The sequence below is a fragment of the Notamacropus eugenii genome, chromosome 4, assembly GCF_028372415.1.
Source record: "Notamacropus eugenii isolate mMacEug1 chromosome 4, mMacEug1.pri_v2, whole genome shotgun sequence".
Classification (NCBI taxonomy): Eukaryota; Metazoa; Chordata; class Mammalia; order Diprotodontia; family Macropodidae; genus Notamacropus; species Notamacropus eugenii.
Window position 1 is genome coordinate 52,422,976 of NC_092875.1, and position 26,528 is coordinate 52,449,503.

At 40.8% G+C, this 26,528-nt stretch overlaps 1 protein-coding gene across 3 annotated transcripts; it reads right to left on the reverse strand.

The window, feature by feature from the left end:
• Nucleotides 1-424: 424 nt before the first annotated feature.
• LOC140499486 (ceramide synthase 4-like) lies at nucleotides 425-26,528 on the reverse strand. Of its 3 annotated transcripts, XM_072600959.1 has the most exons (10): nucleotides 25,578-26,528; nucleotides 24,860-24,977; nucleotides 23,562-23,680; nucleotides 23,333-23,390; nucleotides 21,163-21,213; nucleotides 10,656-10,748; nucleotides 9,996-10,124; nucleotides 6,355-6,461; nucleotides 5,887-6,043; nucleotides 425-3,399 (listed from the first exon to the last, which is right to left on the reverse strand). In XM_072600959.1, exons 1-10 carry the CDS (start codon nucleotides 25,748-25,750, stop codon nucleotides 3,232-3,234), a joined length of 1,173 nt encoding a protein of 390 aa, XP_072457060.1. In that variant the 5' UTR covers nucleotides 25,751-26,528; the 3' UTR covers nucleotides 425-3,231. The 3 variants fall into 3 exon arrangements, with proteins under 3 accessions (XP_072457060.1, XP_072457059.1, XP_072457061.1); XM_072600958.1 differs by lacking the exon at nucleotides 25,578-26,528 and having other exon boundaries at nucleotides 24,860-25,562; XM_072600960.1 differs by lacking the exons at nucleotides 9,996-10,124; nucleotides 10,656-10,748; nucleotides 25,578-26,528 and having other exon boundaries at nucleotides 24,860-25,562.

The following is a 26,528-nucleotide window of genomic DNA, read 5'->3' on the forward strand; positions in this document are numbered from 1 at the left end:
GGAGATATTTCTGTGACCTCCTACAGGTTCCAGGTCACTTGTGGCACATCTCTAGGTAATGCTGCTAAAACCTGCTAGTGATAAGACTTAGTATAATTTAGTAAAACATGACAAAAATCTAATCAGATTGGCCTTTCAACAATTAGTTCATATGGCAAAAACCTATTCAGACCTTATGAATCTAATCCTATTAACAACAGACCTATAAGAAGAACAAATTAGGAACCTCTAATTCATCTGAAACTTCAAAGAATTTTAGTTTTTACATTGTACTTTCTCTTTCTATTTTTATGCAAACCTTGTAATTGATATGGACAATATCACCTGTAGACTGAAGGAAGAGGACCTGACTTGGATAAAGAGTCAATTATTAATGTAATCTTACATGTAAAATCTTTAATCCAGTTTTGGAACATGCAAATAGAATGTACTCAAAGCCGATATGTCAATTAGAAACATTTGAAAGCCAATCATTTATATATATCCTAGAGCTTTGATTTTTAATAGCTTAATCTTATTGCTTTCCCAAAGTTTATCACTTCAGTAAATTTTAAAAACACTTTACATCTTTATTCTATCTCTCTTTTATCCTATAATATTTTAAATATATTATTCTTATAACGTCCTGAGAGAATGAGGTACTTCAAGGGAACAATATTATACATGAACATACAACTATTAGCAAGGGAATGTCAAGCCTAAGAACTCATTTATTTGATCAGTATATGGAATTGGCCACAAATTCAGATAAAAAAATAGTAGAGTCTTTCACACTTGCATCCTATTATAGTAACTCAATTATTTTAATATTAATATGTATTGCAATGACAAAACTTCCACTATTCATCTGTATTGATTATAAAAATATGCTATAAAAGGAAAAGGGAGACACATGGCTATGACTTTATTAATACTGTCCCTTTAAGGGCAAGACCGATCTTACATAAGCCATAATAGCGGAAAAAATCTTCCTTATCTCCATTTGATTCCAACTAAGAGTCGTAGTCGATAGCAAATCATATTGCAAAATACCACATTATTCACAGGGTACCAAATCCAGGCTCAGAATTAACCAAGCACAAAAATTTCCTTTTCAGAAAGAAAATGGTATATGGGAAAATTTAGTCAAGATGATGCTGCCTTGCCTATGCAAGGCCATTCTCTCACTTTTCCTGGGCACATTCACCTGTAGCAGTTCTCAAGCCACACTCTCTTTTAGTAGCACATAGTATTCCTCTTGAATGGTGGACTATTGGCTTAATGTCAATTCAAACAATTATGTCTGAAATAAAAACTCAAAACAATACCAGATTACTGTCCTAAAGAGTAGCAAAATTTCACTAACATAGCTTAGGGCTAGAATAGTATTATTATTTTTCTCATGTTGAAATAATGGTTAATAACAAGCACATGTAATAACATTTTATTTATCCTCCATTTATAAATTAAGAATATCATACTCTAGAATTTCACACATAGAGCAAATACATGATAATTTACTCAAAACTTCAGAAAAATGTTGATTAGAGTAAGCCTCCAATCTGTATTGCCTCTGTACTCCTAAGGCAAAATGAAATTCTTGAATCCAAGGTCTATTGTTACTAAGCTGGTTTAAAGATGTAGCTTCAATATATACTGTCCATTCTAACAGATACAATTTCATAATTTTCATAAGTGATGGTCAAATATCTCAGATGAAACTTTCTCTGTAGTATAAGCAAATGAGTAAATCCCCTCCACTTCCAATGGGACGGTTCTAGTTTTTTAAGCTTCATTATTTTATAACATGTATTCAAAATGTACTCAATTAAATCCCTTCTCTTAAGTTCTTTCTTCTCTAATTATTCCCTACAAAAGTGGTTTTGTAAGAGTGTCATGATCTTTGTGCTTTTTTGGAGAAGTCTGGATTATATGGACATGGTAATGAGGGGCAGTTTTGGCTTCAAAATCTTGCCTTATAGCACCAATAATTCATTTTTCCTAGGCTCTAATTCTTAAGGCCTGGTTTTTAACATACACAACTGACAACAATCAAAGGCCCCGTATTTGTCTGGCTACATTCACTTCCCACAATTATCTAAGTTCCAAGTGCAGTCACATGCTTTGGACATTCCCAGTTGAATGTGCAGTTTTACCTTACCCCAGATTTTAAGAGTTTGAGGTTTACCCTGTCCCAATCCCATCTTGATACTAGTATCACCTTGCCTTGCAACAACCTAAAGGTCAGTAAGATCATCTCCTCACCACTGCCCCATTTCCACAAACATACATTCTTTTTCTTCATGCACAAAAGATAACGAGTCAGTTTTGACTTCTGGACCTATTTCTCTTTATTTTTCCTGAGTTTAAAGAGTTTAATTCTCTGACCACTTCATAGCTGACTTATTCCTGGGAGAGTTCACTCTGGCTTGTGATCGGACAAAAATCTGAGTGTCAGCTGTGTAGGCAGAGTAGACTTACTCAGTGATGATCACAGTAGCAAATGGCCCATCCTGGCTGGCTCATCAAATCATTAAAAGGAAAAATTTTTGCTTACACTGCATGCTGTAATAGGGAAAACTCAGGAAATAATACAAGAGGAGTTTGTTGTACTACACCAAGGCAGAAGTGCTGGACATGGCCTACGTCTGAATTCAAACAGATTCTTCTCAGTATGTGTGTGTTCGTCCTTCGTTGCCAAAGAAGACCATGCCATCAGAGAAACAGTGACATGACTTGCACTTGATTTTGTTTTGAGTGAGGGAGGGCCGTGCAGGCAAGGTTACCAGCCATGAGAACCATGGAAGGTTTGAGAAAGGATAAAAATATATGGAATATCCTGCGATGAGTGGAATAGTGAGTTACTTAGGGAACTTTAAAAGGGCCACTTATGGAAGTTTAAAAGAGTTCTCTCCTCATCCCCTTCCCCCTCACTCTGCTCTTGTAAGGGACAGGCAAGCCCAAGGACAATAGTTCAGGGAAAAGATTGTTCAATAGAAAGATCACTAAATTTACCATAAAATTCTCAGCAGAGATATTCTATCCTTTCTCCCCTACTCTAAGGTCCAGTAAAGGGGTTGTACAGAGAGACAGACAGACACAATGAAATAGAAGTGAAAGGCCCCTGTCCTCTACAAGTCTTGTTCTATGGAGTGCATGCTCAATCAGAATTTGTGACATTTCCCAGGATGTTTCAGTCTTCAGGAAGTCAGGAGAACAGTCATCCAGGAATTCTCACTAAGCTGGACCAGATTATGCCACAGGGACAGCCTCAGTGAGTTGGCCAGTCCCTTGACCCCTCCGGGCCCGAATATCTGTGACATCATTGAACTGCAGTCTTCCATTGCTCTGCTCTCTCACTGTCAACTGCTCATCGTTCAGGTCTAGCTCCTCTGTGTCACTTCTTGCATCATTCTTTACCTGAGAACCATAGGGACAATCCATCAATAACATCTCTAAAACCCCTAGAATGCACCCACCATTGTGCAAAGCAACGGAGGTACCAAAACTGAAAGGCAACAGATCCTGCCCTTAAGGAACTTCCCTTCTATTGGGAGAAATAACCTACATTTATAAAATTATATACAGAATATATGCAAAATAAATAGACAAGGAAATTTTGGGATGCATGGCAGTAGAAGTAAGGGGGTAGGGAGGAAATCAGGAAATGCCTAATGTAGGTGATGCTTGCATTGAATCTTAGAGGAAATAAGGAATTCTAAGAAGCAGATGTGAGGGAGGATTACATTTCAGGAAGGGGGGGGTAGCATGTGCAAAGACACAGAGATGGAATGTGGAGTGTCCTTTGTGAGGCATGGCAAGAAGGTCAGTTTGGCCAGACACAATTGTGAGAAAAGCAACGGCAGTAATGTATAGTGAGTCTGGAAAAGTAGACTGGGCTGGAGTGGTACAAAACTTTAAGTGACTGATACTTTCTTTTAGTGGTAATAGGGAGCTAAGGATGGCCATTGTTACCTGGCCATTGATTCTGCCTGCTATTTCACCCTCTGGACTACTGGACCTTGTATTTGCTCTGGCACTGCCCTCAAACCTCTTTTCCCTTTCAAACATGCATCAATGATCCATTGCTCCTGGATCCATTGCTCCTGGATCCATTGCTCCTGGAAAGGACATGTTGATAGATTATGACTCCCTTTACAATCCCAATGGCTTCCTAAAAGAGATAATTTTTGTAAAGTGCTTTGCAAACCCTAAATCACTACATAGATGCTGGTTATTGCTCTCAAACCATCACTACTCTGTATGTGTACAGTATCCATTTTTACTGGTATCTCTGGAGTTTAGTACAGTGTTAAAGCTTTTAATAATTGTTTTTCATTCATTCATTGAGTAGGAGTTTACTCTTTACTCAGTAAATGAATTTATCACCAAGTCTCTTCTCAGTCAACAGCCAGAGGATTCTTCTTCCTTCCATTCTGAATGAGTTCAGTGTTTCCCCACCTCCAATTCATCCCAAACTCCTACCTTCATACTAGGGGACTTTCACATACCTATGGATGGTCTCTTAAATACCGTAACTTTCCAACTCAACCACTCAATTCCCTCCCCACCTTAGCCACACATAGAAATAAATGGTCATACCCTTGAGCTTGCCATCATTCAGAAATATTCCACTTCCCTGGACACAAATCCTGAGGTTCTTTTATCCAATCATCATTTATTATTGCATCTTTCCTTTTGTTTTACAATGCCCAATGTTGTTCTTCACTGTGACCTCCACTTCCCCTCACCCCTCCATTGCTAATCAGGTTATCACTCCTGCACTGGCTACACTCTACTTTCTTTCCTATTTTGACCCCCGTCTCACTGCATGGTATCCTCTCCATTTGAATCTTGCCTCCTTGTCCTATTAACTAGCACACTTTGCCCAACCCTAACCTGGGATTACTCCCATCCTCCATCCACTTTGTTCCTATTCACATGCTACTGAATGAAGATTGAGGAAATCACAAGATCATAGTAACTGAGATTTCCTACAAATTTGTTACATATCCTCAACTGAGCTCTCACTGAAGAAGAGAATTCTTTTTATGCTTTCTTAACTGATTTGCTAGACCACTTTTTCATCCTTCCTCAAGACTCCCACAGCACTCTTCCCTTTATTCTCTCAGCTGAGGACCTGACCTTCTACTTCACTGAAACAATTGAAGTCATGAAAGAACTTCCTCATCTCCCCCACTCCTCTTCTCACATCACTCATGCAGTTACTCCCACTATCTCCTCCTTCAATATTCTTTCACATAAAAATGGTGGTTTTCCTCCTTGATGTGCATCCTTGATCTCATCCCTTTCCATCTTCTTAAGCATACTGTTCTCTCTATAATCTTCTTTCTCTCTGGTCTAACCTTGTGTTTTGGGAAAACTATTTTTTAGTCGTGTGAAAGATGAATTAGATAGTTCAGGTGAAAGGTGATGAGAACGTGCACTAGGATAATGGGTGTGTGAACAAAGAAGAAGGACTTAGAAGGGTGAGATATTATGTAGGTAGAAATGACAAGATTTGGCACCTGACTGAATATATGGGATGAGACAGAATGGAAAAGAAAAATGGACAGAGATGGGGTGAAAGAAATGAGACACTCTCTTTCTCTCCCTCTGTCTCTCTGTCTCTCTCTGTCTCTGTCTCTCTGTCTGTCTGTCTGTCTCTCTCTCTCTCTCACACACACACAGAGATTGAATTTGGGAGACAAGAGGTGAAAGATAAGCACACTTTGTAAGATGCTTTGTTGGTACTACTTAGGTGCCTATTGGCACTAGGATGCCAGGTCTGAGTTTCCATGCTTCCCTTCCACCTCCAGTACTCCTCCCCTCTCCTCCTTTTTTTCCTTTGCTGATGGTCATGGGTTGGGGGTAGGGTGGGTGAGCCAGAAAAAGGTTTGTATGTACCTGGCCCTCTGAAAAACACTTGTACAACATTTTGAGGATGAGTAAAGACCAGTAGAGATTGAGACTCAGTGAAACCAACAGGAGGGAAATGGAAAAATAATATCCAAAGAACAACTGGTTGTTGGTCTTCAAAACATGGTAGGAAGTGTAGATGACTCTGTAAGAAAGAGAGGAACTGGGGGTCATAATGTGGGAAGGGAGGAGGCAGGGCTTAGACACTGCTATCTACAATGGTAGGTCATCTACATTGCTATCCCTCCAAAATGGGAGGGGCAGAGTAAAAGTCACAGGAGTCCTCAAAGGCCCCCTGACCTGATCTTATCCCATTTTTTTTTTCACAGGGCTTGTCAGGCAGGAGGCTCACTCCTCTTTCTAGGAGGCAGCTCTTGAAAGCGGAAGGTCCCCAGGACTTAGGCCCTGTTTCTCCTCCCTGCCCTTGACCCACCCCCCTGTTAGGACCAGGCTTACTTGTTTGGGAAGAAAATGAGTCTGCTAATGAAGAAAACCACAGCAAAGATGATGAACATGATGTTCTTAGCTTTGTCCCACTTTGCATAATTTAGCATCTTACTAGCCTGGAAGGAGACAACAGAAAGAATTTTGGTAAACATAAACCCAGAGTTGGGACGGGGCTTCAGAGGGTATCTAGTACAACCTACATTTATCCAAGAATCCCCCTAGATAAATCATCATTTCACCTGAAGGTCTACAATGATGGGGAACTCGTATCCCACAGACCATACTTTCTACTTCCAGAGAACTTTGTTCCTTAGGAAGCATTTTCTTATATGCAGCCTAAAGATTCCCCTTGGAGGCTGGGCTGAATTTCAAGGCATTGAACAGTGAGAAATAGCCCTACCCCATCCTTTTTATTTTATGTAGGACAGAACTAGTCACAGGATAAACACATATGGATGGGTTATGACATTCAATGTGGATCTATCCCCTTGTCTCTAGTTACACAGCCACTAGAATCAGGGCTAGTTCTTCTTGCCTGGATTACTGTATGCAGCTTCTTAATTGGAACCCCTACCTCAAGTCTCTCCCCATTCTAATCCATTCTCCACTCAGTTGCCAAAGTAATCTTCCTCCACTAAAGATCCAACCTTTATCAATTCACTGCTCAAAAATTCCAATGGTTCTCTACAATCTCCAGGATCATATATAAATCCCCATGTTTGGCATTCAAAGCCCCTCATGACTTACCCCCAACTTATCTTTCCAGACTTATTAATCATTTTCCTATACTCTGTTTTCTAACCAAACCTGGTCTATTTCCTGTTCCTCAAATGCATTAAAATATAATTAATATATACAAACAACAATAATAGATAGCATGTTTAGTTTATTCAGTCCTGTCTGACTCTCCATGACCCCATCTGAAGTTTTCTTGGCAAAGATACTGGAGTGGTTTGCCATTTCCTTCCCCAGCTCATTTTCCAGATGAGGAAACTGAGCAAACCACTTAAAGTGACTGATATTTAGCAGGCACTTAATAGATGTCTGTTGATAGATTAATGTATGTCTGGATTAACTATCTCCCGTGTTTTGGTCACTGGGTCTTTCTGAATGCACCCCAAACTGCATTAACTTTTGTGATTGCCAGTATCATCCCCTGAATTCCCATTGTACTTTTTATCCACTAACCTTGCAAGTGTTTTCCAAAGAAATCATTGTTCAGACACACTTCACTATTTTCTGTTGCAAAGTTGATTTTTTTCCTCCATTTCAACTATAGCCCTTCCTCTGTGCATCTTTTGTCCTAGAACTGGACCTTTCGGGACCCTATTGGAATTCAACCTGTTGCTTCCAGTCTCCCTCATTTTCTGCCATGAGCTCATTGGCAAAGCCACCAATGATTCTGATAGTCTCTGTGACCTGAGTGGGCCCATAGATTTATACTCAACCTGTTCAGCTTTCCTCCTCTTTCAGCTCTATCTCCTGCCCAAACTTATATATCTTCTCTCTTACCCTGTGTCTGCATGACGCTTGCCAAGGCTTGACTTTGGAGGGAAGAATTGAAGAATGCTGGCCTGGAGGAGACCACTCAGAGGCACCAGCCATCCCCATAGAAAGGCTAAGCAGGAGGACTGTTGACTGCACCATTGAATGAATGTCTCACAGATAGGGCTGATGTTTGACAATTTTTTTTTTTTTTTACTGAAGAACATTGACTATGCTATAATGATATAGCAACTCCTGATTGGTCCTCATGACTGGGGTTTGACTTTCCACAGAAAATCAGAAAGACAGACTCAGGATGGAACCTTGTTCCCTGAAGGGGGCCATGAGAATTGTGGAAACAGAAATGTCAACTCCCCTTCACTATTAGGTTCTTTGTTAACACTTTTGCTCCCTTGGAATTCCAGCAAGGTTGGGGCAGGCATTTCTCTACTGTCTATCCCTTTGCAGTGCAGGCCATAGACCAGTAATCCTGAGAAACAGTGATTTCCACCCTTGGTGGTAGCCTTACAGGAAAAAGTGTTCCAGAGTTCTGAACTCAGGTATCAACTTACCAGAAGGAGAAGAGTTTATCAGAGAAGATAGTCATTCTTATAATAGTGCTATAACTGAAGGACCAAAGTAATCCATGCCCTCACATCTGGATCTTGACAGTGAAAGCCTGAGGACAGTGTGAAATATCTGTCACACTGTTCCTTCCAGGAGGAGTAAAATGGACACAGAGAACTAATGGTGATGTTTTGTGCTTCTGTATAGTCAGTGCTGCTATAATGTGTCTTTTGAAAATGAGAATTTGTTTCAACATGATTGATATATTAGGGAATACTTTGATCAGAGAAGGAACTTCAAGTCTGCTTCTATTCAATTTTTTTTTCTGCAAAGAAAAATGAAAGAGCTCATGAAATGTCACCACTTCATTTTCATAGTAACTGAGGAGCTGCAACCGTTCTTGACTTCTACCTCCACAAATGACCTTCAGGTCTTTGTCAAGGTAAAGTGTCATTGTGTATCTTCTAGTGCAGCAGGAGCTGAGAGCACAGAAAGGCTGGTCTACACCACTCCCACCTTTGTCCCTGCTCTCTTCTGCCATGGCCTCATGTCTACTTGTCTGTTTACCTGGGGCCTAGATGGAGCAGCAACCTATGGCCAAGGGCACAGCTTCCATTTGTTGTGCTATTTATGCATTTCTTAATTATTTAATATATGTAAAAGTATGTATGCTTTTTTAAAAATTAGATTCCTAACTTTTTTTTTTGGTGTATCACTGATAAAGTTTTTGAGTTATGTACCTTTAGACTCCTTATCCTCATAAACTCTGTTTTTTTTAATGGTGGTTTTTGAATGGCACTGTGTTTCTTGGGAATGCTTATGTGACATTATAACAGAATGACTACATTTGCTAATGCACACCTGAGAGTCTTGCATCAGACATCCCCTGTGGTGGGGGAAATAAACAGCTGTCCTATACCTAATACCCATATTACGTAATGAAAACTTTTTTGTAGAAGTGATCCAGTTAGTATGCCTCCTCCCCTATTTTGGGGAGACACTAGATGTGAACCATAGCTAAGTTTTGTTTTTAGAGATTTCCCTGGACTTTTATTCTCTGGTAGGGAGAGAGCTGGGGCAGATAAGCGGTGTGGTGGATAGAGTACAAGATGTGGAGTCAGGAAGATCTACGTTCAAATTCAGCCTCAGATACCTAGTAGCTGTATGAACTTGGACAAGTCACTTAACCCCATTTGTTTCAGTTATTAGTCTGTAAAATGTGCACACACTAGAGAAGGAAATGGTAAAACACTCCAGCCTCTTCCCCAAGAAAACCCCATGGACATAGTCCATGTCAGACATGACTGAACAACTAAGCAACAACAGTAAAGGGGCAGAGCCAGGGAGAGAAAAAGTCTTATCTCTTTCTTTAGGGTCGTTCCCCCTTTCCTTAAGGATGGTGTCAGGTCCATGTGAGCCCTGAGTCCATTCCCTCTGTTAGGGCCTCCTGGGCCACCAGCCACAATGGAATACTATAATGGTGGGAGAGTTTAGGGACAGCTCTGTTCTCTTCTCTAAGGCTGTGGCCCCTGCACACATGAGACTCCCAGGGACCCAGGTGAATCCCAGCTATACTCCTCCAGGTTGGACTCACTCACCTCCAGGAAGATATCTGACACGTCATGTAATATCATCACCAGAGTACCAATGCGCAAAAGGTTGGCAGAATAAGAGAAGGACAGCAAAGTGATAGTTGTAAAATGATGGATGATGCTCACTATGAAGTCCTGGGAAGAGGAGGGCAGTTATGAGGACCTTGCTTATTTCCCAGAGAATGTAGTTCATTTTGCCCATACTTGGGGTTAGACTCTGACCCACAGTCTAGGTATACCTTTCCTCTTATCACTTCTGCCCTGATTTCATGACAGTCCTCTTAGGGAAAGTTCTAGTCTGTCAAGAGGATGAAGAGATTGAGGTGAGATACAAGGAGAAGATGAAGAAAGAGAGTCAAATGATTGAGAGCTGGTGATTGGGTTGGATATGGACCTAGGAATAGGAGCTCCAGAGAGAGCAACTTGGCTATTGAATTGAACAGAATGGAATTGACTCCTTAGCTTCTGGCCTTCTTACCAAGCTCAAGTGATCAGGTCTGTCCTTACTGCTTCTACTCCTCAGGAACTGGCCTTTAGGGCCAGGACCAAGCATGGCACTTTCCTCATGGGGACAAACACTACAAGTCAGGCTCTTCCCCTCTACTCTTCTCCCTTGACTGGGAAGATGAGAGCTTTCCCCCAAACCTGGGCACCCTCCAGACTCACCTTTCTCTTCACATCGTGGGTCAGAGTGACCAACAAGGAGAGGTAGAAGCTGAGCTCCAAGATATACCACAAGTACAGGGCAGGCTGTAGAGGCTGAGGGTCAAAGCAGCCACTTGGTCATTGGTGTTGCCCATAGATGGACACAGGGTTCAAAAAGGGAAACAACTATTTTGGAACTCCAGTAAGATGCTTGACTTATCGCACTCTCCAGCCATGCTAGGCTATGGTCTATGGTTAGAACGCACCTGGAACCAGTCCTCCATAAATCAGGTCATGTGCACAATCACACAATCAACAATCATCTATTAAATTTACTTATTATGTATCAGGCACTGGGGATACAAAGACAAAAATGAAGCAGTTCTTGCCTTCAAGGAGTTTATATGTAATCAGGGGAAACAACATATCCATGCACATATTCATACACATACATACATTCACAGTGTACCACATAAATACATATAAATATGCACATATGTATATAGTTCATATGTATGTATGTATATACACACATGAAACAGATAAAAGGGAGATAAAATAGCAGTTGGGTAATCAAGGAAACCTTCACAAAGAAAGTGGCATTTAGACTGAGTCTTGAAGGATTATAGTGATTTCAAGACGTGGTGGTGGGGTGGCAGTGTATTCCAATTGTGGGGGAAGGGTATTGAGATGGGAAAGGGAGAATCATGTATGAAAAGACTAAGATGTCAGTTTGGCTAGATCATAGTACACAGAAAGAAGAAGAGTGCACATTAAGATTGGAAAGGTAGGCGGAGGTGGGGCTATTGGTTTTAAATACCAAACACAGTAGTTCATCTTTGACCTTCATCAATGGACTTTATTGAATTAGGACCTGATGTAGTTAGACCAATCTTTACAGCAGCTGCATGTAGGATGGATTGGAATGGGGAAGAGAAGTGTAGGGAGGTCCATGAGGAAGCTAATACAATAATCTAGGTGAAAGGTGAAGAGAGCCTGAGACTGTGTGAGTGGAGAGAAGGGGACAGTGTTGAGTGTTGGGGTGTTGGGGTGTTGGGGAGGTAGAAACAACAAGATGTAGGAACTGACTGGATATGAGAAAGCAAAAGGGAAATGCTGAGAATGATGACAACATGAAATTATAAACCTTATTTAGAAAGACAGGGCTGTTCTCAATAGAATAGGGAAGTTTGGAAGACAAATTGGTTTTGAGGGAAAAATAATGAGTTGTATTTTAGACATGTTGAGTCATGCAGGTCATCCATCATGAAAAGTCCAAAAGACAGTTGAAGATGTGTGATTAAAGTTCAAAAAGAGAGAGTGAGGTTAAGTATAGAGATCTAGGAGTCATCAGCATAGAGATGGTGATTAAATCCAGGACCCTGATGAAGTACACCAATATAATAATCAATAATAATTATGATAATAATAACAATAACTAATGCTTATATAATGCTTTAAAATTTGCAAAGCACTTTACATATGTGATCTCACTTAAGATTAATAACACCCAAGGTGGTAGGTGCTATGATTATCTACATTTTTCCAGATGGAAACAGGGCTAAGTGACTTCCCCAAGGTCACACAGCTAGAAAGTATCTGAGACAGGATTTGAACTCAGATCTTTCTGACTCCAAGTCCATCATGCTATGTACTGCATCACCTAGCCAGCAAGAGAGGGAATGTAGAAAGAGAAGAGAAGAGGACCAGGCACAGAACCTTAGAGGTAAGTGGTGTGACCTGGATGTGAAGAAAGGAAAATGAGGTGAAAGAGTAAGACAGGTAGTAGAAAAAACAAGGCAGTTTGATAGCACAGTGGATAGTGTTGAACTTGGAGTTAGGAAGCCCTAAGTTCAAATCCTGCTTCAGTCCTTTGCCAACTTTGAAGTATTTCATGAATGTTATTACTTTTATTATTATTAAGAAAGCAATGCAGACTTCAGGGATGGGATCTCCAGCGGCCGCGTGGGTCCCTCCACCCACAGGTGATGGGGGTTGGTGAGAAGTTCTCTTTGGTGGGTTGAGAGGGGAGTGGGGTGCCCCCATACTCAGCCCCCCTCAGGAGGCAACAGCGGAGGTGGAAGCAGACTGGGGCTCCCCAAGCAGGCAGGAGCCCGGATCCATTGTTGAAGGTCTCTGCATAAACCCCCTGAGGGAACTGAGCCCGTGAGGCAGCCCTGCCCCCACCTGAGCACCTGAACATAATCTCACACTGAATAGCAGCCCTGCCCCCGCCCAAAGCCCTGAGGCTGGGAAGCAGCATTTGAGCCTCAGACCCCAAGCACTGGCTGGGAGGATCAGGAGGCGAGGTGGGTGTGAGGAGAATATTCAGAGCTCAAGTCACTGGCTGGGAAAATGCCCAGAAAAGGGAAAAAAACCAAGACTATAGAGGGTTACTTTCTTGGTGAGCAGGTTTCTCCTCCCCTCCCTTCTGACGAGGAAGAGCGGTGCTCACCATCAGGGGAAGACACGGAAGTCAGTGCTTCTACATCCCAGCCCACTCAATGGGATCAGTTCTGGGAAAAGGTCATAAAGAGCTCAAAAAATTTTCAAAATTATGTTAGAGAGGTGGAGGAAAAACTGGGAAGAGCAATAAAAGACTTGCAAGCAAAGTATGAACAACAGATCAGCTCCCTGCTAAAGGAGACCCAAAAAAATGCTGAAGAAAATAACACCCTGAAAAATAGGCTAACTCAATTGGCAAAGGAGGTTCAAGAAGCCAATGAGGAGAAGAATGCTTTCAAAAGCAGAATTAGCCAAATGGAAAAGGAGATTCAAAAGCTCACTGAAGAAAATAGTTCTTTCAAAATTAGAATGGAACAGATGGAGGCTAATGACTTTATGAGAAACCAAGAAATCGCAAAACAAAACCAAAAGAATGAAAAAATGGAAGATAATGTGAAATATCTCATTGGAAAAACAACTGACCTGGAAAATAGATCCAGGAGAGACAATTTAAAAATTATGGGCCTATCTGAAAGCCATGATCAAAAAAAGAGCCTAGACATCATCTTTCATGAAATTATCAAGGAAAACTGCCCTGATATTCTAGAACCAGAGGGCAAAATAAATATTGAAAGAATCCACCGATCACCACCTGAAAAAGATCCAAAAAGAGAAACTCCTAGGAATATTGTGGCCAAATTCCAGAATTCCCAGGTCAAGGAGAAAATATTGCAAGCAGTTAGAAAGAAACAATTCAAGTACTGTGGAAATACAATCAGGATAACACAAGATCTAGCAGCTTCTACATTAAGGGATCGAAGGGCATGGAATAGGATATTCCAGAAGTCAAAGGAACTAGGACTAAAACCAAGAATCACCTACCCAGCAAAACTGAGTATAATACTTCAGGGGAAAAATTGGTCTTTCAATGAAATAGAGGACTTTCAAGCATTCTTGATGAAAAGACCAGAGCTAAAAAGAAAATTTGACTTTCAAACACAAGAATAAAGAGAAGCATGAAAAGGTAAACAGCAAAGAGAAGTCACAAGGGACTTATAAAAGTTGAACTGTTTACATCCTTACATGGAAAGACAACATTAGTAACTCTTGAAACTATTCAGTATCTGGGTACTTGGTGGGATTACACACACATACATGCACACGCACACACTCATAGAGACAGAGTGCGCAGAGTGAATTGAATAGGATGGGATCATATCTTAAAAAAAATGAAATCAAGCAGTGAGAGAGAAATGTATTGGGAGGAGAAAGGGAGAAACGGATTGGGGCAAATTATCTCTCATAAAAGAGGCAAGCAAAAGATTTTTTTAGTTTGGGGAAAAAGAGGGGAGGTGAGAGAAAAACATGAAGTTTATTCTCATCACATTCCACTAAAGGAAGGAATAAAATGCACACTCATTTTGGTATGAAAACCTATCTTACAATACAGGAAGGTGGGGGACAAGGGGATAAACAGGGTGGGGGGGACGATGGAAGGGAGGGCATGAGGAGGAGGGTACAATTTGAGGTCGACACTCACAGGGAGGGACAGGATCAAAAGAGAGAATAGAAGTAATTGGAAGTAGGATAGGATGGAGGGAGATATAGTTAGTCTTATACAACACAACTATTATGGAAGTCATTTGCAAAACTACACAGATTTGGCCTATATTGAATTGCTTCCCTTCCAAAGGGAGGGGGAGGGGAGGGAGGAAGGAAAAGAAGTTGGAACTCAAAGTTTTAGGAATAACTGTCAAATACTGTTCTTGCGGCTAGGAAATAAGAAATACAGGTAGAGGGGTATAGAAAGTTATTTGGCACAACAGGACAGAGGAGAGGATGGAGACAAGGGCAGAGAGGAATGATGGAAGAGAGAGCGGAGTGGTGATGGGGGCAATTGGAATGCTCGGTGTTTTGGGGTGGGGGGAGGGCACAAGGGGGGAGAAAATTTGGAGCCCAAAAATTCTGTGAAAATGAATGTTAAAAGTGAAATTAATTAATTAATTAATAAAAAAAAAAAAAAAAGAAAGCAATGTCAGAAAAACTCAGGGAAGAGAGAGTATCCAGGAAGAGAGGGCAATCAGCAATGTCAAAGGTTTCAGTCAAGAAAAGTGCATTTTTTTTGTCTCAAAAATTAGTAAAACTTCATTTTATTCCATTCTTTCTCCATTAATAGAAAATCAGAGAAGTAAAAAGTGTTTTGTGCTTATAAAGATAAATGTGGTCTCATCTCTCAGAGATCATAGCTTCAAAATGGAAGGGGGAAGACAAAGGGTGCAGGGCTTCCTCCACCCCCGCCAGGTCATGCTGCCCGTCTTGCCTCACTGGACCTGGGACTGGGCAGGAGAGCACAGATCTGGGCACAGTTCCCAGGGGTCAGCCAGCTCCCTGGGGGCAAGTTGGGAAGAGCTAGCAGGCCTGCGCTCAGTCTTATACAAGGCTGCAGGCCCAGCCAGCTGCTTGGAAAGAAAACAATTCATTTCAGGCACAACTTTATTTTTATTTTTATTTTTGTTTTTGTTTTTGTTTTTAAATCAGTAAAAGAAACTAGGATCTCAAAGCTACCCTGTCCTAAGCAGTAAGTTTGGGCACCATCCTTTTGTTTTTCAAATATGTTTAAGTTACCACACACCGATGGTACAAAAGTTGCAGATTTTTTAAAAAAGACCATTAGATTTGGCAGTTCAGGGGCCACTGCTTAGTTTGGACAGAGCAATGCAACTGAGTGATGATGTCAGGTACCAGACTGCAAAGGATTGAAGACAATTGCAAATAGATTGAGGGAATGATAGGATCTAGGGACAGTTTCTCAACAAAGTAATGGGCTTGAATATGTTTTCAGGGAGTGAGGAAAAAGTCAGTAGGTAGAGACTGTAGATTAGAGAAGGTATAATTAGATGACAGTCTGTTGAAGGAAAAAAGGGGGATGAGATCAAAGGAACCTGTTGAGAGGTTGGCCCTTCTGAGAAGGGCCATTATAAAGAAGAGAGAATGGGGAATTTTGAGATATGGACAAGAGGAGACATATAGAGGAGAGAACAAGGGATGATATTAAGGGGTTTTGAGATACAGACAAGGGAAAAAGAGGGAGCTCATGGTGATTAGCCTCTTTTCTCAGTAAATTGTGAGAAAAAGTCCTTCTTTGAATCAGAGTATGTAGAGGGCATGATGTGAGTAGCTCAAGGAGAGAAGAAAATAATTGGGACAGTTGTGAGGAATGCTCAAGACTTTTTTTTTCCCTGAAAGATTACCAAACTGGAAAGTTGGGAAAATGCTGTAAATAGTTGACCCAGAAGCTAGACAAGCATTTGACAAAATCCCTCAGGCTATTCTTGTAGAAAAGAGATGTTAACTTATAAATGGTACAGTTAGGTGGATTCAGAGATGGTTGAATGGTTAGAACTTATCATCATTTGGTAATAGTTTGGCATTGACTTGGGAGGAGGCCTCCAGTGAGATATCTCAGGATTAATGGTTGGCCTTGTGCTGTTTAACATATATATATGTATGTATATATGTATATATGTATATACACACACATATATATGTATATATAATATATATGCATATGTATATTTATCAATGAGTTGGATAAAGGCACAAATGACATCAAGCTAGGAGATAGATAGCCAACTTGATTATAGTTAGGATACAGAGAAATCTTGACAGTCTAGAGTATCTAGATAAAACTATTAAGGTGAAATTTATGAAGGGTAAATATAGAAGGCAGAGCCAAGATGGTGGAGAAAAGGCAGGAACTTGCCTGAGTCCTCCTAATTCCTCTCCCAACAACTTTAAACCATGCCTGAAAATGAATTCTGGAGTGGCAGAACCCACAAAAGGATAAGGTGAAACAATTTTCCAGTCCAAGATAACTTAGAAGGACAGAAGGAAAGGCTGCCTCATTTGGGTATAAGGGGAGTACAGCATAGCACAGGTCTATGCAAGTCAGTGGGAGGCCCTTAGCCCCAGCACAGATCAGCAACCAGGACCCTGTGGCCTCAACATAGCAGGTCAGTGGCAAAATGGGCTAGCTCTGAGGCAAAGTGCAGCAGGTGAATGGTACAGGCCTGGAGACCCTGGTACAATAAGTGAGCCTGGGAGGTCCCAGTGCAGCAAACTAGGGATCAGGTCCCTGGTCCCCACATAATAAACCTGTCCCAGGGACAGAGTTCAACTTTAAAAGTCATGGAATAGGCTGGAAAATGAACAAAACAAAACAAAACAAAAAGAACTCTGACCATAGAAAGCTACTATGGTAACAGGCAGATTGAAGCACAAACTCAGAAGAGGACAATAATGTCAAAATACCTACACATGAAGCCTCAAAGAGAAATATGAATTGGTCTCAGGCCCAAAAAGAACTCCTGGAAGAGCTTAGAAAAGATTTTAAAAATCAGAGAGGTAGAAGAAAAATTGGGAAAAAAATGAGTTATGCAAGAGAATCATGAAAAAAGAGTCAACAGCTTAGTAAAGCAAGAACAAAAAAATAGAAAAAGATGCACAAAAATTCACTGAAAAAAACAACTCTTTAGAAAGAATTGTCCAAATGGAAAAGGAGGTAAAAATTCATGGAAGAAAATAACTCCTTAAAAAGTAGAATGAGCCAAATAGAAAAGGAGGTACAAAAGTTAACTGAAGAAAATAATTCCTTAAAAATTAGAATTGGTTAAGTGGAAGCTAATCACTTTATAGGACATCAAGAATCAATCGAACAAAATCAAAAGGATGAAAAACAGAACAAAATATGAAATATCTCATTGGAAAAACAACTGACCTAGAAAATAGATCCAGGAGAGATAATTTAGGAATTGTTGGACTACCTGAAAGCCATGATTAAAAAAAGAGCCTGGACAACATCTTTCAAGAAATCATTAAGGAAAACTGCCTTGATATCCTAGAACTAGAGGGCAAAATAGTAATCCAAAGAATTTACTGATCATCTCCTGAAAGTGATCTCAAAATGAAAACTTCCAGGAATAGTATAGCCAAATTCCAGACCTTTCAGGTAAAGGAGAAAATACTGCATATATTTTATAGAGTTAGAAAAAATAACAACAAAATTCATTGGGAAGAACAAAAGGTCAAGAGTATCAAGTGAATTAATTAAAACAAATGTGAAAAAAGGTGGCCTAGCCATAGCAGATCTCAAAATGTATTATAAAGTGGTAATCATCCAAACTATTGGCACTGGAGTGGTGGATCAATGGAAAAGATTAAGAACACAAGATATAGTAGGAAATGCTTATAGTAATCTAGAGTTCCATAAACCCAAGGACCTCTAAACTCACTCTTCAGCAAAAACTACTGGGAAAACTGGAAAGCAGTTTGGCAGAAACTAGGTAAAGAGTAACATCTTAAACTGTATATCAAGATAAGATCAAAATGACTACATGGTTTAAACATAAAGGGTAATACCATAAGCAAATTGGGAGAGCAAGGAATGGTTAACTTGTCAGAATTATGGAGAAGACTTTATGAGTAAACAAAAGATAGAGAACATTATGAAATGCAAAATGGATAATTTTGGTTACATTAAATTAAAAAAAGTTATGCACAAACTAAACCAAATGCAACCAAGATTAGAAGGAAAGCAGAAAGAAGGAAAACAATTTTGACAGAAAGTATTTCTGATAAAAGTTTAATGTCTCAATTATATAGAGAATTGAGTCAAATTTATAAGAATAAAAGTCTTTCCCTAAATGATAAATGGCCAAAGGATATGAAGAGGTAGTTTTCAGAATAAAGAAATCAAATCTATCTATAGTCATATGAAAAAACACTGTAAAGCACTATTGATCAGAGAAATGCAAAGTAAAACAACTCTGAAGTACCATCTCACACCTATCAGATTAACTAAAGTGGCAGAAAGGAAAATAACAAATCTTAGAGGGCATATGGGAAATTTGGGAACCAGTGCACTATTACCACTGGAGTTACGAACTGATCCAACCATTCTGGGGAGTGATTTAGAACTATACTCAAAGGTCTGTGCAAACTTTTTGATCAGCAATATAAAGAAGAGAGAGAGAGAAAAATGGGAAAGGACCTATTTATACAAAAATATTTATTACAACTCTTTTTGTAGTGGCAAAGAATTAGAAAGTGAGTGGATGCCCACCATTTGGGGAATGGCTGAACAAACTGTGGTATATGATTGTAAGAAATGACGAGCAGGCAGATTTCAGAAGAACCTGGAAACAATTATATGAACATTTTACATAGTAACAGCAACACTGTATGACGATTAACTCTCCATGACTTAGGTATTCTCAGCAATATAATGATCCAAGACAATTCCAAAGGACTCATGATGAAAAATGCTACCCACCTCCAAAGAAAGAACTGATGGAATCTGAATGCAGATTGAAGCATACTATTTTTCACTTTCTGTATTTTTTCATGTATTGGGTCTGTGTTTTCTTTTAAAACATATCTAATATGGAAATATATTTTGCAAGTTTGAACATGTATAATCTATGTCAAATTGCTTACAACCTCATGGAGGGAGAGTGGACGTAGAGAGAGAGAGAAAATTTGGAACTCCAAATTTAAAAAAAATGAATATTAAGAATTGTCTTTACATGAAACTAGGGAAAAATAGAATATTATTTTAAAAGGCTAAACTTTAAAAAGGTAAAATCTTAAATTTTAAAGCGTACAAGTTTAAAAAGTCAATTTCACAAGTACAACATAGGGTAGACAGAGGTTGATAGTTATCAACTGGTCTGTAAAGTATCTGGGGGTTTTAGTGGTCTATAAGTTGAATATGAGTCAGCAACGTAATGAGATAACCAAAAGGATTAATTAAATATTAATCTAAGTTATAAGAGGAATAGTATTCAGCACTAAATGAGTCTTTTTTCAAATAATAATGAAGCAATTTGTTGAAGGAGAGAGGAGAGGATGAAATCAAAGGAATTCATAGAGAGGTTGGCCTTGGTAAGAAGAGTAATTTTTTCATTAGAGACACAGAGAAGAGAAAAGGGGGATGTTGTTTAGGCATTTTGAGATATGGTTAAGGGAAAAAGAGGGAGGTCATGGCAAATGGCCTCTTTTTTCAGTAAAGTATGGGAAAAGGTTCTCAGCTGATTCAGAATATGTGAAGGAGGTGGGGTTGGCAGTTTAATGAGAGATGAAAAAGAATTGGGACAACTTTTATAGGGAACACCAAAGATCATCAAATGCGGGATGAGAAGGGAGTTATAGTGAGTTTGATTTGGCTACAGTGTTGAGTTCTAGGTACCATATTTTAGGAAAAACTTTGAAAAACTGGAGGAAGTTGTAAAGAGAATGATCAGGATAGTCATGGGCCTTGGACTCAAGCTGATTATAATTATAATTTATTTATTATGATTATGATTGTGAATATGATGAGCCTGGGGAAAATAAAATAAATGGAGGGCATAGTTAACGTCTGTAAATACTTAGACGGCCATTGTGTGGAAGACAGCTCCAGAGGGAAGAACGATGCTCAGTGGAAGGAAGCTAGAGAGGGCCAGATTTAGTCTTGATGTAAGACCAAACTTCTTAACAAAGAGAGATGTTCTAAAATAGACTGGGCTGCCTTGAAAAATATGGGGTTTGCCCTCCCTGGAGAATGTCAAGTAGAGGTGATGTGAACATTTTTTGAGTAATTATAAAGGAGAATTTTGTTCAGTTATGACAGCCTTTCTGGTCCTTTTTAATGTTGAGATTCTATGATTCTGAAAGTACGGGTTCAGAGTAAGGATAGGAAGATGGAGAGATCACACAGCAAATACATTTATTTCTGATCACTATGGAGTACTGTGGATGGTGTACTGGAAGACCTGAGTTCAAATCCAGCCTTAGAACTTACTAGCTGTGTGACCTTGGGCGGGTCACTTAACGTCTGTCTTAGATTCCTCATATGTAAAATGAGGACAATCATAGCCCCTTCCACAGAGCTGTGAGAATCAAATGATATGATATTTGTAAAGTGCTTTACAAATCTTAAAAGTGCTTTATTGTTACTAGCTTTCGTCATTATCATAATCAATCAGTCCCAGGGCTTGTTTCAGGGGATTAACCTGGCACCTGCCCTTATCCAGGGACTGCTCACCTGCTTAGGGTATCCATTCCAGATCGTCTCTGGCTGGCCAAACCAGGTTTCCTGTAAAAAACAACAGACGTATTCTAGACACTACTTTCAGAATAACTAGTACCCACAAGTAATGGTTCCTTCCCAAAGCTTTGAGCCTTCTCCTAGGGAACTCTAAATACTCGATAGAAATGATTGCACTGCCTCCTTATATCATTTCCTATCCTTATTCTGGCCACCTCCTCCCCAGGTTCAGGACAAGTCAGAATCAGACTCATGAGGTATAATCTCTGGTTAGATGAGAGACTTGACCTTTGTTCCTTTCTATATCCCTTCAGATCATTAATATCTGATCTTTCTGTTAGCTAGGGAGTATGGGCTGGGTTGGAGAGGGCTGTCAAATTATGGAGCTTCCAAATGATTGAAACATTTAACTAGTTTTTCTGTTTTTTTTTTTAAAGTTTAAAGGTTTTAGCAGCGTAATATGGCAGCCCAAAGAGCTAATTGGACATTGCGCTGCCTTAAGTTTCCAGGAGTAGGGAGGAGTAATCGAACTGTGTTGTGTTCTCATCAGACCTCATCTGAAGGATTGGGTATAGTTCTACGTCTCATGATTTAAGAAGAAAATGGACAAGCAAAGGAGTGTCCAGAGGAGGGCAACCAGTAACAAGAAGTAGGTGAATTTTTCTAGAATATGTAATCTATGAAAGGGCTTATGTGTGATAAGCCTCAAAAGAGATTAAAATCAAACTGTAAAGGGCTTTACAGGTCAAAGATGACAGTTTGTATTTTATCAGAGAGGCAAAAGAGAATCATTTAAGTTTTTGGGGGAGGAAAGTGACATGGTCAGATGGTAGCTTTAGGAACAAGAGGATAGACTGTTAGAAGCGAGACGATGGGGCTGCAGAACTAATTAGGAGGCTGTTGCAATGGTGGGTAGCAAAGGTAATGAGGGTCTGAATTAGGTCTCTGGTGGCAGTAGAGAGAAGGAAATGGTTTCTATGGATGTTATGAAAATAGAATAAGCAAGACTTGGCCATTGATTAGATGGGAAGGGCTTTGAATTCATGTCACATGAGGATTTGTTAGAGAAACTGAGCATATTTAACCTGGAGAAGTGTCAAAGGGAGCACGATGATTGTATTAAGTCAGTTATCATGAGGAGGAGGGATTTACTTTGTTCTGCTTGGTTCCAGAAAGCAGAACCAGGAGTAATGGGTAGAAGTTAAAAAGAGGCCAATTTTGGCTTAATCTCAGGAAAAACTTCTTACAGAGCTGTCCCAAAGTGGGATGGGCTACTCTGGGATGTCTTCTTCCTACATGGAAGCCAAAGCTGGGTGATGGTCATTTGTCGTGCGTGTTATAGAGTGGACTCCTTTCTCATATGGATTGGACAAGATGGTTGCTGAGGTCCTTTCCAGTTCCCAATTCCTGGGACTCTGGGATCCACTCCTTTCTCTTCCCCTCCCCAACCAAGCCTGGACTTTCTCCCTCTGAAACCTTCATTTCTATCATTGAGGGCACAATTTCTGTTTCATTTCTCATCTTACATACCCTGTCTTTTGGTCAGACTAACCAGTCTAGCTACATCACCCTTAGAGAAGCTGCAATGTGGGGTGATATAAGAGGATGAAGGATATAATTTAAGGTTGATGGGGGGAGGGAAATGGATTGGCAATAAGGTAGGGGTGGGGTGACAGTGAAATAGATAGGAAGGGAAGGGAACAGGAGGAGAGAGTGAAGATAAAGCACGTGTGTGGAGCCTAAGAAGGCAGAGAATGGAGCAGAAGAATCAAGAAGAGGAGAATCAAGGCAATGAGAATGGAAAGGATTAAGGGACAGAGAGGCCACAGAAATGACATGGGATGAAGTGGGGAGAAAGATGATGAGAATGAAACACAGAGAGGACAAAAAATCACAAAGGCTTTAGCGAGAGGGTCGATGGGTATGTGGACATGGGAATGGACACAAAGGATGGGTAAAGCAAGAAGGGACAAAGTGCACAGTATGGGAACAGGGAACAAAGAGGACGGGGAGAAAAAAGATGAGGGGATAGAAGGGATTGGAAGAAGATGGAAGAGGATGAATGGGAAGAAAAAGGCAGAAGGACAAAGATAATGGGAATGGAGAGGATGAGGAGTCCAAGGAGGAGGGATAGTCATGTGGTGGGGATGGGACAGGACATACTCACATTGCAGAAGATGAACAAGCCTCCAAAGGAAGAACAGGAGTAAAATACAAATTTCGAACTGAAAATACAGAATGGGGTAGAGATGAATGGATGAGGTCATATTGCTGGGGGTGGAGGGATGAACAAATTGTGGGGCCCCTGCTTTCTAAGTCAGACCTGATTCCATGACCCACTGACCCAAGTCTAGGTACCTTGGAGCCAGTCTGCCATCAGGTCGCCCCCAACTCACCAAGATTCTGAGAACTTCTTGCTCAATAATGGTCGTTTTTGGTTTCTCCGGTGAAGAAACCAGCGCTCGGCTTGCCTCACAGAGAGGCTGCACTGGCTGGCCAGGTGATCCAGCTCATCCTGGAGACATCAGGAAAAGGTTAGGGGTAGAATGGACAAAGGAGGACCTTAGCTTCAGGTGACTACCTTCTCCCCTAAGCTTATATAGTCTCCGTAATTAGAGAGTGCCCCCTCTGCTCCCCAGGGGCGTGGAGGCTTCCAAGAGCATGGCCTGTTCTTGAGCCTAGTCTCCAGGAGTAGGGCCCAAGGGGTTTCCTCCTTCCCTAAGACTTTCACCCTGCCCTAGACTGGGATACAACTGCCCCAGTAAAAGCATTCCTCAAACCACACCCTGGGTCCTGCATACTATACCCGTGATACCCTTTGGGGAAGAGGAGGTTCACACTGGGGGAGAGATGAAAACTAACCATTCCCTGCCTTCACTGAGCTTACATTTTATTGGGGGAGACATGATGTGTACATGTAACTAAGTACAAAATAGATGTAAAGAAATACAAAGTAATTTCAAGAGAATATTATTAAATGAGAAAATTGGGAAAAGTTTCTTGAAGGAGGTAGGAGCCTTGAAGGAGAGCATTCCAGACATAGGAACCAGCCTATACGATGGCATTGGGATGGGAGATGGAATGTCAGTTACAAATAACAAGAGTAGGTGAATTTGGCTAGAACAGAGTGTATGGGAATAATGATGTACAATAAATCTGGAAAGATGAGTTCAATTGTAAAGGGCTTTGCAGGTCAAAAAGAACCGTATTTAACTTGGAGTGAAGGGGATGGTTTCAGGAGATGTTACGGAAACAGAATCAGCTAGACTTGAATATGGAGATGAGGTATTGGGAATGACTTATAGGGAGAAAACCATGTCTATAGAACACAGAATGGTCAAAGGTACAAATGACTTTAGAGATCATCCTATCATTTTTCAGATAAAACAACTAAGGCTCCAAAAAAGGGTCAAGTGACTTGACTAAGGTCACAAAGCAAGTCAGCAGAGGTTGGATTAGAACTCAGTTCCAGTGAATTCTTAATCCTGTCTGAGGTTAGACGTTGGTAGAACTTGATGCTCAGAGTATCCCGCTCACTAGAGGAAACAAGAACACAGAGAGCAGGTGTTTGAGTGAGCCCTGGGCACACTTTTTACTCAAGGACCACTGAACATCAGAGACTTCCCTATTGAAGGGGATGGAGACTTAAACCTCCCAGCATCCTTAATGATATCCTAAACTGGGGCCTGCTCACCTTTTTGGGATTCTTACTCTGGGTCTGGAAAAATGACTCCAGGATTGGGTTGGGAGTAGCCTTGATCCTGATGGAGTCACGCACACCCAGAGCTCTGCCCAAGGACAGCCATATGAACCTGTGAGAGGAAACAGGAGTTGAGGACACAGGAAGTCTTCTATTTATGGCCCTTTGGGAGCCCTCTGCCAAATCTCGCCCACCAACTGACCTATCACAGCCAATTTGGCATGGCCTGCAGGAGATGGGGCATGGGAGGAGGATGTTTGAAGAGGATGGGGTACTTGTGGGGCACATATTGGATGCTTAGCCAAGAGGAAAAGATCACATATTTTCCCTGTGGAAAGAGATGCTGGGCTGTCAGGAAAGGGGACAGGAATATCCCTTTTAGGGGATTAGATGGGCTCCCCAAGATTCAGGGCCACAGTCAAAGACCAAATGTTCTTCCCACTGAAATTCATGAAATATTTGGTAAATACCTATTGTGCTACTAAGCCCTGTGCACAGAGCTAGGGAGAGATATGGATTTTAAAATGTCCTTACCTTTGATAAGTTTGTGATCTGATAGGTTAATAAGGCACCCATATATATCGGATTTTTAGCAAAGATATTTGATGGAAAGATTTTTTTCATAGTAAAGGCTTTCTAAAAACAAAAGGCATTAACAAAGTTTTAAATTTTTTTAAAGGGGGTAAGGGAAAACCCTCCACAGCTAACTCACCTCTCAGTACCATATCTAATGACTATGAAGACGAATGTCAGGGGAATGGCTGCCAGCAGATCTTTGGGGTGAGGGTATGTGATGCCATCTGAATCTTCTATGTCAGCCCATGTGTACTGAGGGGGCATCCAGTACTCATCCTTCCAAAATGACTTGTACAGGGTGGCCAGCATCCTGAGAGTAATTTGCCAATTATCTTATGAGGCAAGGCAAAACACAGTTAATAGAGTCAGTGCACCCAGATAATCAGTTTTAGAAACACAGCATGTCATAGTTGCAAGAGACCTTAAGGAAGTCTAACCACTTAGACTTAACCACAGATAGAGAAACTGAGGCTCCAAAATAGGAGGAGATTTACCTAAGGTCACATGGTGAGTCAATGATAGAGCTGAGCCTGGAACTCAGGTCTGCCACTTCCTTGTCCAGGGCTATTTCCACTGCATTTGCCACCCAGAGGTCCTTGGAGTTGGGGGGTTAGGGTGTGGGTGAGAATCCATTGCTGGGCAGTTCTCATCTAACATACTGGCTACTGCCTAAATCTTCCTTGGCGTAAGAGACCCAGGTGTTCCAGTTTGTCTAGCACCTGCTTTAAATAGCTTAACCCAGCCCAATGCTGTTTATGATGTATTTATGGATTGTCAAGGTGGCAGAGGTTCCCAAGGAGAGAGACAGATCCTAGAACCAAAGAACTGGCAGGGCCCATAGAATCCAGAATGCCAGAAGTGGCAGGCCTTTAGTGAATGTCAGACCTACGAGGGTCCTTAGAACAAAAAAGAGAATGACAGAGCTGGTGTAACCATCCATTTCAGGCAAGAAGAGTGATCTCCCCATCACTGAAAGTATTCGAGGAGAGGCTGTGTGATGACTCCTGTTGGTGCCAGTGTAGGAGAGGATTCTTGCTTCAGGTGAGAGTGGTACTAGACCTGTCTCAGGGCCTGTCCAACCCTGTCA